General features: G+C 35.4%; 2 protein-coding genes across 3 annotated transcripts; both read right to left on the bottom strand.

Annotated features, from left to right (window-relative positions):
• Positions 1-4,091: 4,091 nt before the first annotated feature.
• Positions 4,092-6,456, bottom strand: LOC116343937. Its single transcript, XM_031772267.1, has 5 exons — positions 5,981-6,456; positions 5,628-5,788; positions 5,423-5,564; positions 4,831-5,334; positions 4,092-4,715 (listed from the first exon to the last, which is right to left on the bottom strand). The coding sequence occupies exons 1-5, from the start codon at positions 6,131-6,133 to the stop codon at positions 4,560-4,562; spliced, it is 1,116 nt and encodes a 371-aa protein (XP_031628127.1). The 5' UTR covers positions 6,134-6,456; the 3' UTR covers positions 4,092-4,559.
• A 261-nt stretch (positions 6,457-6,717) lies between these two features.
• On the bottom strand, positions 6,718-11,511 carry LOC116344175 (DNA damage-binding protein 1). 2 transcript variants are annotated; one of them, XM_031772608.1, is made up of 11 exons: positions 11,285-11,511; positions 10,851-10,999; positions 10,513-10,775; positions 10,146-10,434; positions 9,923-10,076; positions 9,179-9,851; positions 8,114-9,113; positions 7,748-7,967; positions 7,484-7,673; positions 7,022-7,421; positions 6,718-6,944 (listed from the first exon to the last, which is right to left on the bottom strand). In XM_031772608.1, the coding sequence occupies exons 1-11, from the start codon at positions 11,343-11,345 to the stop codon at positions 6,864-6,866; spliced, it is 3,480 nt and encodes a 1,159-aa protein (XP_031628468.1). In that variant the 5' UTR covers positions 11,346-11,511; the 3' UTR covers positions 6,718-6,863. The 2 variants fall into 2 exon arrangements, with proteins under 2 accessions (XP_031628468.1, XP_031628469.1); XM_031772609.1 differs by having other exon boundaries at positions 8,162-9,113; positions 11,285-11,510.
• Between the last annotated feature and the right edge of the window lie 44 nt (positions 11,512-11,555).

Here is an 11,555-nt window from a genome sequence, read left to right as displayed (position 1 = left end):
GAGAGAGAGAGAGAGAGAGAGAGAGAGAGAGAGAGAGAGAGAGAGAGAGAGAGAGAAAAACGGAGTTGATCGACTGCGTGCAGCGGTATTCGTTTTGCGCTTGAATATCATATGAATATGTGTATCTAAATGTGGAAAACTACACGCCAGCTGTTCGGAAAAGCCTTTCGTTGCTTACTCATTCACCCGTTACTCTCCTATTTCAAAAACACGGACGCATTCATGCACTTTGTTTGATGTTTGCATTTTTCTGTTGTGATATGGAATGCGTTTCTTTTTCATTTACATCGACCGCAAATGCACACTTTTGCTACGTGCAAAAAAGGAAAATGCTTTGATCGGATGGATATGGGAAGGCGGTTTTTTCTTCATCCGTTTTTTTCTTCTTCTTGAAACTCGAAGCTCATTTAATAAAGTTTTTTTTTGCATGATTGATAGGTACGTGAGAAAATGGAAACTCACTTCTATTGCATTGCTCATTATACATTTCTTGCCATCCAAAGTAACCTTAATTTGGATCACTTTCGCATATTGAAAAAATTTATAACGAGATGACTTTGCTATTTATAACATATGAATTTTATTAAATTATTATTAATTACTGTTGTTTACTGTTGAAATAATTCATTTAATCGTCATCTCATGGAATCCAAAATCTGTAATTAAATTCAACAAATTTAATTTGAATGAAAAATTGCTATGCGTCAATCGACACACCGTAAAATCCTGGCTTTTAATTTGGATTTTGTGCAACTGTAAACAAAAACCATTTTCCGGAATCGAATTACTTGTATAACTACAGTGTCGACAACGTGATTTCATATGTCAGAATGATGAAAACGAATCACACATTTATTTTCATGCCTTGAAACATGAAATCGGAACTTATAAATGCTGTTTCATCTATCTGAATTGAAATTCAACGAGATTGGCAGCTCCTATATTTTCTCATTCTTTGTAAACAAATTTATATAATCTGTTTGGAAAAGATTGCCGCTACTTGTAAGCGTACCATTGAATTGTTCAAAATAATCCATTTCAAACTGATGAAATACGACGGCATTGAATGAAAATGCCCATTCATCGTCGCTGTTCGATTTTTTTTCAGTAAATTGCGCCGTCAAATTAGTATACTCAGGAAAAACTCCACCGGTATGACTTTGAATCACAGAATTTGTCATTTGTTATAAATAACGGAGTGTTTTTGACGACTTAAATTTGTTAATCGTTTGAAAAACCAACTAAGTTTTAGATAGATCTGCAGCAAAAACTGTAATTTCTCCGTTAAAATTATGAGTCAGTATGCTGACTTGATTTTACGACAAAAGCAACACATTTTTGCGAACATTGTTAAAACATTTTTTAATCGTACACAAAGAGAAAGAGAAAATATGAGAACTTCATTTGTAAAATAATTTACCAGAAGTATTTTCCCCGTGGTGCACTGTCGTCATCACTCATATGCCCGTGACAATTAATTTTAGTTCGAAATTCCACTAATTGCTGTTGAACTGCTCTGTCTCATGAAGCGACTGTAAATTGGAGAGGCCACTACACAGCGAGAGAGCAAGACAATGCTTTCTTCATTATTATTTACTGTTGCAACTAGAAACAATATGGATGGCAAAATCAGTTTATAATAAAATGAACCTCAAATGGATGGCACATGCACGTAAAGGCATATTTTCTTTCAAAGTCATTGTTTACATGCTGAATAATCATTTTTGTGATGGGAGGATTTAAACGTGCATCTGAAATGTAAGTGTTGTTGCACTAAATAGCACATATTCAGTTTAAAAACAAAGAACGAACGGCGGATGTAGTAGATTTCTCACGACGAGTGCGATTCAACATTTAGGATAAAGATTCTGTGAAAGTATACATGGTGTTGTGAGACCACCGAATGATAAGCAACAGTAATTTACCAAAATTACAACGACAAATCTCGCATTACAAAGCTTTTGTTGAAAGTGCAGTTTGTCTACTTTAGTTATCACAGTTGTTCGTCGGCTATCTTTTGATTCTGGTAATTGGTGACAAAACATCTGTCATAACAAAGGATTGGGCTATTGTATTGACAAATGCTATTTGTATAGACGGTCACCAGTACCAAACTTCGCACATTGAAGAAAAGACATACAATCATTGATGAAATCTGATTCAAAGAGAATCAACCGACATTTGCCATGCTTTATTAGACTGAAATAGCATATTTCGAGTGTTCATTGCATTTCAGTATGGCACTGATGTAATCAGACTCACGTCACGTTCAACTCTTGAATTCATTTCTATTGTTTCACCATTTGTCGTTGCAATTTTCTTGTTTTGGCACTTGTTTCTACAGATAATTGTTATGTGATATCCATTTTCATGTGGATGCATTTTTCGAAGCTTCCCGAAAGTGTCGCAGCGTTTTTGGCACATAAAACGAAACAATTTTCATCATCGATAAATTGTTAATGGGTTATCAGCAATTTTTTTCCTTTATACTTTCATTCTTTCAATCCCATATGCACGCTCTCTCTCTCTCTCTCTCTCTTTTTCTCTCACACTCACGCTTACGCTCACTTGGCCGGAAACTTGACGTCAATGTAATGCAATGGGGTTTGATGTCACCCATTGCGCACATAAAATAACATAAATTGCTAATGCTGACGCATCGTTTATCGCCGTTGCCTGAGCACTGTTATTGAATATTCTGTTTATAGTACGTTCAAAGGAGTGTTGCTAACAATAGCTGTACATATTGTGATGATGGTGACAACCAATAATATCCTCAAAATACACATAGCTAATTACGAATTGTCATAATAAAACATTGACGAAATAATGATCGACCTTTAGTCTAGTCGTATTTACATATTTGCAATGCAAGGTGGTTGAACGGTCGCATATTGTGTACACTAACCCAGCACTCAAGCGTAAATTTTTGGAAATGTAAAAATCCCATGTGTATTCAATAAAAATTAACAAAGAAAGTGTGATATGGGACACACACACGTTAATGGTATTAAAATATCGTAGCGTTCATGTTATTAGTGAAACATTCAAGTTGGTGGCAGGCAAGCCATTGTAATACGTAACATCATTAAAAAGAAATTTTTGACCAGAACTATTTTTGTCATGTACACATTCTCCTAACCGCTTGGACCAGACATTTCCTCTGTGCAATTCATCATTTCCGAACTTCCGTGGTACAGCAGAATGAAAAAGATAGAAACTAGAGTCATTTGCATTGAATAAATAAAATATGTGTGCTCCGATAGCAGAGATAAATGATGCAAATATGGCGAAGCGAGCAATAAACCATATGCAAAAACTAGCGACCCGGTCAGTTTCACTTTTTCACTCGGCGAGATGTATATCGCTTTTTCATTATAAAAAAAATACACATACCATAGACCACACTTCCTGCGTCCGTGTCACATATCATTTTCATTTTCTTATTAGACATTGTTCATCCCACGGTAGTCTGCATTATATCTTATCACAAACAAATTTCCTCGTTCAACATTTAAAAAATATATATTATAAAATATATTCAATATGCGACCCGACCACGTGGGTTGAAGCAGAGAGTGCAATTTTGATTGATATTTTCATCGTGTGTTTCATATACGGAATGTGTGCCATATATATGAATGCGTTTAAAATGGATGTGGTTTTGGTTTCTATGCATAATTTTATTTTGACCAAAAATTGAACCAGATTCACCATGCCGTGGCATTTCAACATAAATTTTTTATGGTTATTCTCTCAGGCTCGACCGAAAGTTTTTTATCATTTGAAATTGATATCATTTGTGAATGTAGTACCCATTCAAACCAGTTCCCTCCCTCATAGTATTTCTGGATATCGACCAAATAACAATAAAAAAAAGTGAGTCGACAATAAATGATTGATACTTTTGATTAAAAAAAATTATTCATAAAAAAACAAAAATTTTTCGGTTTAGAATTTACTTCATTTTGAATTATATTTTGTATACATATACATAGTATGCACGGTATGGTCGTTTAAGCTTGTTTTTTTCGGTGCTGTATACAAATAAATCTCTCGGGAACTTCAAACGAAAAAAAAAATTTATGAAATAAAGGAGGCACGTACTTGCACAGTACACACCAATTTGATGAGCATAAGTTTTCGTCGAATTTTATTGATTATTACATATGAAATTGACTGAGTTTCGTTTTATTAAAAACACTAAATTATTACGCTTAGTTTAAAAAGTCAATCTTTGGATGCATAGCATTTTTTAGGCACGAAAAATCTTATTTGGTATATTGAGCTGAACTCGATATGATTACCCGAGAGAATTGAAAATTAAATAGTTTTTCCACTTTGTTCTATCTTCGTTATATTAACTGTTTGAGTCTTACTTAAAATTTAGTATTTAATTATGGATAAGAGACAAACTGCCCATAAATCACGGTAGAGCTGAGTATGACTGTTTGTTATCACAAATAAATTTTTAGTCTCTGTTTCACGTTTCTGTCATCATTCGAGGAGATATTGCGAATAGTTTTTTTTTTTTTTTTGAATAGAAAAATAGATAAATTTTAGACTTTGCGCGGTTTTGAACGATGAACAAATCCTTTCAGAGATTTCATTGCCATGGCCCGATTGAAATGGGATCGTTGCGATTTTGGTTCAACTGTGTCGGGGGCAAATGTAAAGTCATTTGTTGTTATAATAACTCCAAGTACACCTATCACCTGAAATAAATGAAAATAAAAAAAAAACCGTAAAAGAACTATTCGCGAAAAAGATCAAGTATGCGTTTCTTTCAATTAATTCACTTTAAATATCAAAAACAAAGCAATCACATACCAGCAAACAAATGATGACTATTGTATAAAATTGAATGTGAGAAGGTGTTTTTTGTTCCATGTCTTGAATGGCACGACGAATCGGTTCATGTTGTGGATTTAATTCAAGTGCTTGTCTAAAATATAATATGGATTGTTGAAATTGTCCATATGCACGATAGATTTCACCTAATGTGAAAAATGACCTCCATGCATGTTGACTGTTCGATCGTGCTTCTAGTGATCGTCTCGCTAGAAAAATGGCATCATCTAAATATTGTAAATTAAACAAGATTCGTGCTAAATCGTGCAGAATATCTGCATTTGTCGGATCCATAATTAGTGCACTTCGAAAGCAATCAATGGCCTTTCCTGCATCCCCTTTGATACGCCAAAAATTACCAATTTTATGGAATAATTTTGCGTTCCATGGTTTGTCATGTTTTGCCTTTTTCAGTCGTTTTTCCAGCACATTGATGTCGAACGCTTTCAAATTTTTATTGGATTTTAAAAAAAGAGTCGCCGCCTACAGTGTTAAAATGATGAAAATAAATATCCAAATGGTGAAATGCTGAAAAATGTCTGACGTATGATTTTTATTAACAAATTCACACCTCTAAATCGGGCTGTAAAGGATGATTGTAGCGCAATGAGATTCCAATTAGATCATCGTAGAAGGAAAAACTAACGGGACGACCGCAATCTAAGTTGATATCGGATCGCTTCTGACTGACATTATGCATCAGTTGATGGGCACTATAAATACATTATATATTTTTGTGTGATGCGCCACAGATCAAAAAACCAAAATAACCTTACTTTGATGCCGCTCTGTACGAGTGCAGAAAATCAGCTGACGCTGTACATGTGCTATCTACATCTTTTCGCCAATGGTTATTGATTTTAATGCTGTTCGCCGACGATGTAATGATTGAGAAAACTGCATCATTCTCATAAATATCGCGTATTTCCTTCGCCAACTATATAATCATAAACGATAGAAACAAAAATCGATACGTTTTTAATGACGGGATATAGCTAATAAGCGATGATGTGGCTCTGAGTACATTGTAATTGTACACACACTCGTGCATACAATATACGTGAGTATGGAAAATTCTAAATGCAACATTGAAAATTGTGAGGTACGCGCACGGACTGCAAATACTTACGTGTTGATGACTATCACTGTAGCTATCAATTTTTCCACTTTTGTCATTTAATTTCCACAAAATTGATGATTTTGAATTCAAACCAATTATTTGATTGCATAAAATGTACACAATCATCAACAGTTGAATAACGTTCTCAAATGTGTGATGCATTACGTTTCTTTTCGTCACACGATGATGCACAAAATACCGTCCAACGATTGCACTGATTATGAATATTCCTCGTAGTCGCAGCCAGAATATACGTACATTTGTTTCGAAATAAAAATTGCGAATTTCAATACGATTCGTAAGTTTATACAACTTTTGTTATTGGTTGGCTGTCTACTTTACTTGTCTCTCGTTTGCTTGACAAGCGAAAAAAAGGATAATAAGTTTGTTCGTTTCGGGCTGCTGCTATTTCACTTTAACTCTTTTACTGTTATTGGACGGCCGCTACAATTCCAATTGGTATTGACTGTGCGAGCGAAAGAGGCAACCCGATACGCGTATATTGCACACAATGAGGAGAAAAATTCGTAATATAACAACTGTCACATTTTTTCGAACTTACTAACACACTTACACCGTCAACGAAATATGTATTCATTTTCGAAAATAATAACGATGTGTATTTGGCGCCCAAAGCCGTATCTAGATAAATAAAACTTCTATTTCTCGGTGTAAATGAGAAGAAGAATAAAATTCGACACTTTTTTTTTCTTTCCAAATTGTGTTTTTCATTTTATTCAAACAAAAATGGGAAATTAAAAAAAATGTAAAGTAGTTGTTGTATGTAAACTAGTTTCCGAATTGAAACGATAGAGTTGCTTGACAATTATTTTTTATGTACGTTTAAAACGTAAACATAAATAGTTTCGAAAATTCGGGTTTTCAATTAGTTCTAATGAATTCTCGTCAAATCTTCCACAATTTTGATGACATCGTCCACTGTTGCCTCTTTCGGTCCATTCGATCCATTGGCCTGTAATAAAAATGTGATTTTCATTAAAATCATTTGAACAACGACGATTTGCAACAAAAACGAAATGCTTTTCATACAATTTCCATCCCCGCAATACATTCAGTCATTTTTTCTCGGTTCAAATCCAAAAAGCTTTCAACCAAATCGCCATCAATGAATCCTTCGCACGGTTCTAGCTTGACATCGGTGTAATAACTGCGATAAAATGAATGCTCGATCTTTCCTACACTCTTGATGGTGGTTGCTAAACGGCCTTCGAGTGAACGCAACATTTCATAGAAATCGGGTGGTATTTGAGTGACCAAGCCTATCGCTCCGCTTACGGTGCCATAGAGAATGCATCCAAGGGTTGGTGTTGTTTTCTCGCCAACATTTTGCATTACCAAAGAACCATGACGAAACACATTCACCATATCACCCAAATGATAATGAGCCACTTCGGGCATCTGCTGACGTTCCTCGTCGGTTGTGGCAGCACTGCAAAATATTTTCAATTTTAGTATACACAATTCAAATTCAATGTTCTCTTCAAAATCTACCTGTCTTTTTGGCAAACAATTAAATTTAACTCATTTTCCGCGCCTAAAAATGTTTCATCGTCAATGATTTCGACAGCAGTCATCCATTTTGGCTCATAATCACGTGAAATTTCTTCGAAACTGCCCTCCATTTGTTTGTGTTGCAATAACGTAATCGATCGCATCAAATCGCCCACCAAAATAAAGTCACCTAGAATTTATTTCACAATCAAAATTAAGCAAAATGCTCACAATTCGTATATGCAATGCAGTTAAATAAATTACCTTTTGTTTTAACATACAATGCGATGATATTATTGAAGTGGCTGCATTCTAATCGAAGATCTTTGTCGGAAGTCCATTCAAATAGCCTCACCGTACTGTTGATGCTTGCTAATACTTTTCCATTGAATTCTACAAGTGAATAAACGGCACCCTTCACCTCTTTGTCGCACACTTGTGTTAGTTTTCCATCCGCAAAATTATAAACGATGATTCGACCACACTAGATATCAAATCGAATAAAAAAACATAATTACACACAAAGAAATTATATAATGAAAAGTAGGTGGCTTCTCGTATAAAATTCGGAATGAGTGTCAACTAGTTCCAAATTTTATGCGACAAGTCGTCTAGTTTTCACTGTATTACTTCTCTGTGTGTAGAAGCGAAAGAGTAAATATCACGTGAATGACATACTTTTGGTTCGGTTTCATCGGGATTGACCAGTGCTGTGCCAATCACAAAATATGTATTTGGGTCTTCTCCTAATCGAGCCGAAATAATTGACAGGACATATTCCGTTTGCATGAAGTGATGGGCATGTAAGACTTCAAACGTATTTTGATCAATGATTAGCAAATTGTAAATTTCCACTTCGTGGCCAAATTCATTGTTTACGTTCGATAGACCAGCGCCTGGTTTCATTAGTGTCATATTACTGGAGGTTGTGATATTTTGGGTTTGTGTTGATGCACTTGGACGTAGTGGAGTTAGACCAGATCCGTCTTGAACATCAATCCGAGATGTGATTACACCAAAAGTTTGTGAACTCTCTTGATAGGCAATGCGTCGCGGTGATTCACCCAGTGGCACTGTTCGAATGTGTAACTTTTGTATTTCATCGATTGTACCCAAAATGACGGAGTTTTTTGTTGCCAATGCCAAACTGTCTGGATATGCTTGTGCATTCAATGAGCACATGTGATTTACTTCTTTTAAATTAACATTCGAAAAAACTAGTTTATGATTTGACGAATAAATGACAGTTGGTCGATCGGAACAGGCAAATACATTTGTCGTCGACAATGATCGGAACGTTTTCAGTATGGTCGGTTGTGTACCGAGCGTAACTTTTTTCTTATCTTTTAGCACTGCGTCGAGTGCATTCAATGTGAAATAGTACATGGAACCATCACCCAAAGCGCAAAGCAAATAGTTGATGCCTTCAAAATTAGCCATTAAAATGGACCTGGGTATCATTTCACCGCCCAATTTTTCGTTGTTCAAAACTTCCAACGTTGGAACCTTCAAAATGGTCACCGAAATGTCAGTCCACAGACCAACAGCAATAAAATTGGCCTTATCCATTTTTGTATCTAATAGTGATATGTCCAAACAAGCCACTTCATGAGGTAATGTTGTGTGAGATCTGTGAAAATATTACCATTAGTAAAAAAAAATATACTTTTATACATATTTATAAAAAAAACCAACCGTTGAATCAATTCACCATCCATAATTTCAATGTAATACACATCACAAGCCGAGGCACATACCAGCTGCGAATCATTACATGCCACAACACTAATACGACCATCATCGCTTGGCTTCCATTCGTTAACCAAAACACCAGACTGTGTTTGAATGAGCCGGGCCGATGATGAGGTAATTTGAATGATTTGATTGTGAGCAACATTACCACAGTAGAAGGTTTGTCGATCACTCAAAAACCCAATAACTTCGGTCTCTTCAACTTCTTCATTTGTCAATGTGAGGATGCGAGTGTGGCCAACAAATGCCAACACTAGAGTGTTATCATACAATGAGTCTTCAATGCCAAGTTTCAATGCCCACATTCCTTTTATACCTGGCAAATCGATGCATGCATGCTCTTGAATGCCAATTCCATTTCGAATGATTCGCAATGAACCTTCTTTGAATGATCCAGAGCAAGTAATCATTTGTCCTTGACCTTGACGTTCCAAATCCACAACGCAAATATCTAATATCGGTCCGAGATTTGTAAACGTTTCCATTGGAATGACATATGATTCATTCTCGTTGGCTGTTGTACTCAATTTAACAAGTTGTGAGTCACCATGACGAGAGCCAATAAACAGTACGCCATTGTCTAAGTACGTAATGCATTCGGGAATTGATATTTCGCCTGAAAAATGAATGTGATTCATTTGTAAAATTGGAACTGGATCACTTTTGTTCTGGTTATTTCATACATACCAAGTAGTTCAACTTTCAAATCTTTCACATACAGATCTCCATTCGGTCTCTCATCACTTTCCAAAAATAGCATGAATAATTTTCCGCTCATATTTCCAAGCAAATAACGAAAGCCATGACTATCCACACGCGCATAGCAATTTATTGAACTTTGCTGTTTTGTTGGGAATAAAAAATGAGAATTATTGTCTGTTTTTTTTTTACTTTCTGAATGAAGTTATACCTTTATAATTGCTGGTGCAACGGCCAAATAACAATTGCCGTCATGATAAACAACTGACTCTTGTCCAATAACAATGGCACCACCCAATGGAGACGGTACCGGAATTAACATTGTCGCTTCGGTTTCAACGTTGTCTTGTTTCCAGGCAACTTTCATAAACTCTTTGTCGCGCAAATTAATTTCATGTGTTTTAATATGTCGTCCATTGATATCTTGATGTATGACGATTAGCGTGGGATTTGAACATCCGTATAAAAATTCAACATCTTGTACGGCCAATTCTTCCATTCTGTGAGTGTCAAACAAATACCAAATTTTACTTTGTTGTTCCAAATCGCACCTTTAAAATACGTTTCATACAACTTACCTTAAACTAGTTGCTTTCAATTCGGCCGTGTCTTTGTCTAACGGAATAATTTTAAATAGCCCCTCATACAAACGCAATCCAATGACTCGGGCTTTCGGATCGATAACCGCCAATATGCCGGTTTCAGCTTTTTTACCAACTCTATCGGCTACATTTCCATGTGCTTTGGTTACAATTTCAATATCGTCACCATTTGATTGACATTCCAATATCATAGCATTGTATCGTTGCGTGAGCACAAACAGTCGATCTCTTTTTTCACCCTGAACAGTCACAATAAATCAAATCATCATTTATTTCAATTTTCACATCGATGAAAATGTGTGCAAAATACTCACGGCCGGTCGAAAATGTTTGAGAACTGCTATTTTACCATAAACGCCAACTTCTTTCAATGGACGCAGGCCTTCTGGCGTCACCAAATAGATTTCGAGGCGCGAATTTTTCGCTACAATTAAATTCAAGTCATCTTCCGATGTGAAATTGCCTGTAAATATGCAAGAACAATGTTTACTTAAACGTATAAATGCACCAAAAATAGAACAATATCTCCTCGCAATAATAAAAATAATATTCTAAATAGAGAGACAAAATAATGAGCAACAACGAACATAACCTATATCTGTATGGATATGCACATATGTATATATATACATTACAAATAAACTGGTACATTGTGCACAGTAGCTGCGAATATTTTGTGTGTTTTTTTCCTCGCTAGGCTATGCAAAAACTATTCTACGCATTGAATTATATGAAATTCAATATTCACCTGTAACACATGCTGTAACTGCAGTTGGTTTTTGTGCTGTCACAATGTAATTATGCGACATGATTTTTTTAAAACTTTGTACACTTTTTTGTAATTTATTTAATCAATTTGTATATCAGCAATTATTTATTGGTGTGATAAACTACAATATGAAAGTATTGCAACACATATATCGTTTATTTGAGCTTCGTATCTGTCTTCTTTAGTTCTACTCTGAATCGCATATTTTGACATTTCGAATGCCGCGACCAATGTCGAAAAATCGAATGTG

This window comes from Contarinia nasturtii, unplaced genomic scaffold, assembly GCF_009176525.2.
Source record: "Contarinia nasturtii isolate CC-2019 unplaced genomic scaffold, AAFC_CNas_1.1 Cnas_scaffold_1037, whole genome shotgun sequence".
In the NCBI taxonomy this organism is placed as follows: domain Eukaryota; kingdom Metazoa; phylum Arthropoda; class Insecta; order Diptera; family Cecidomyiidae; genus Contarinia; species Contarinia nasturtii.
The sequence above is the reverse complement of the archived record's forward strand: the minus strand, read 5'-3'. Positions and strand labels throughout refer to the sequence as shown.

Coding starts and splice junctions, on each gene's coding strand:
- LOC116343937 (XM_031772267.1), bottom strand. CDS start 6,133: ATGCATCACACATTTGAGAACGTTATTCAACTGTTGATGATTGTGTAC. Junction 5,789..5,980: donor ACAGTGATAGTCATCAACAC/GTAAGTATTTGC, acceptor ATGATTATATAG/TTGGCGAAGGAAATACGCGA. Junction 5,565..5,627: donor TCGTACAGAGCGGCATCAAA/GTAAGGTTATTT, acceptor ATGTATTTATAG/TGCCCATCAACTGATGCATA.
- LOC116344175 (XM_031772608.1), bottom strand. CDS start 11,345: ATGTCGCATAATTACATTGTGACAGCACAAAAACCAACTGCAGTTACA. Junction 10,435..10,512: donor TTGAAAGCAACTAGTTTAAG/GTAAGTTGTATG, acceptor TGACACTCACAG/AATGGAAGAATTGGCCGTAC. Junction 10,077..10,145: donor TTGCACCAGCAATTATAAAG/GTATAACTTCAT, acceptor CCAACAAAACAG/CAAAGTTCAATAAATTGCTA.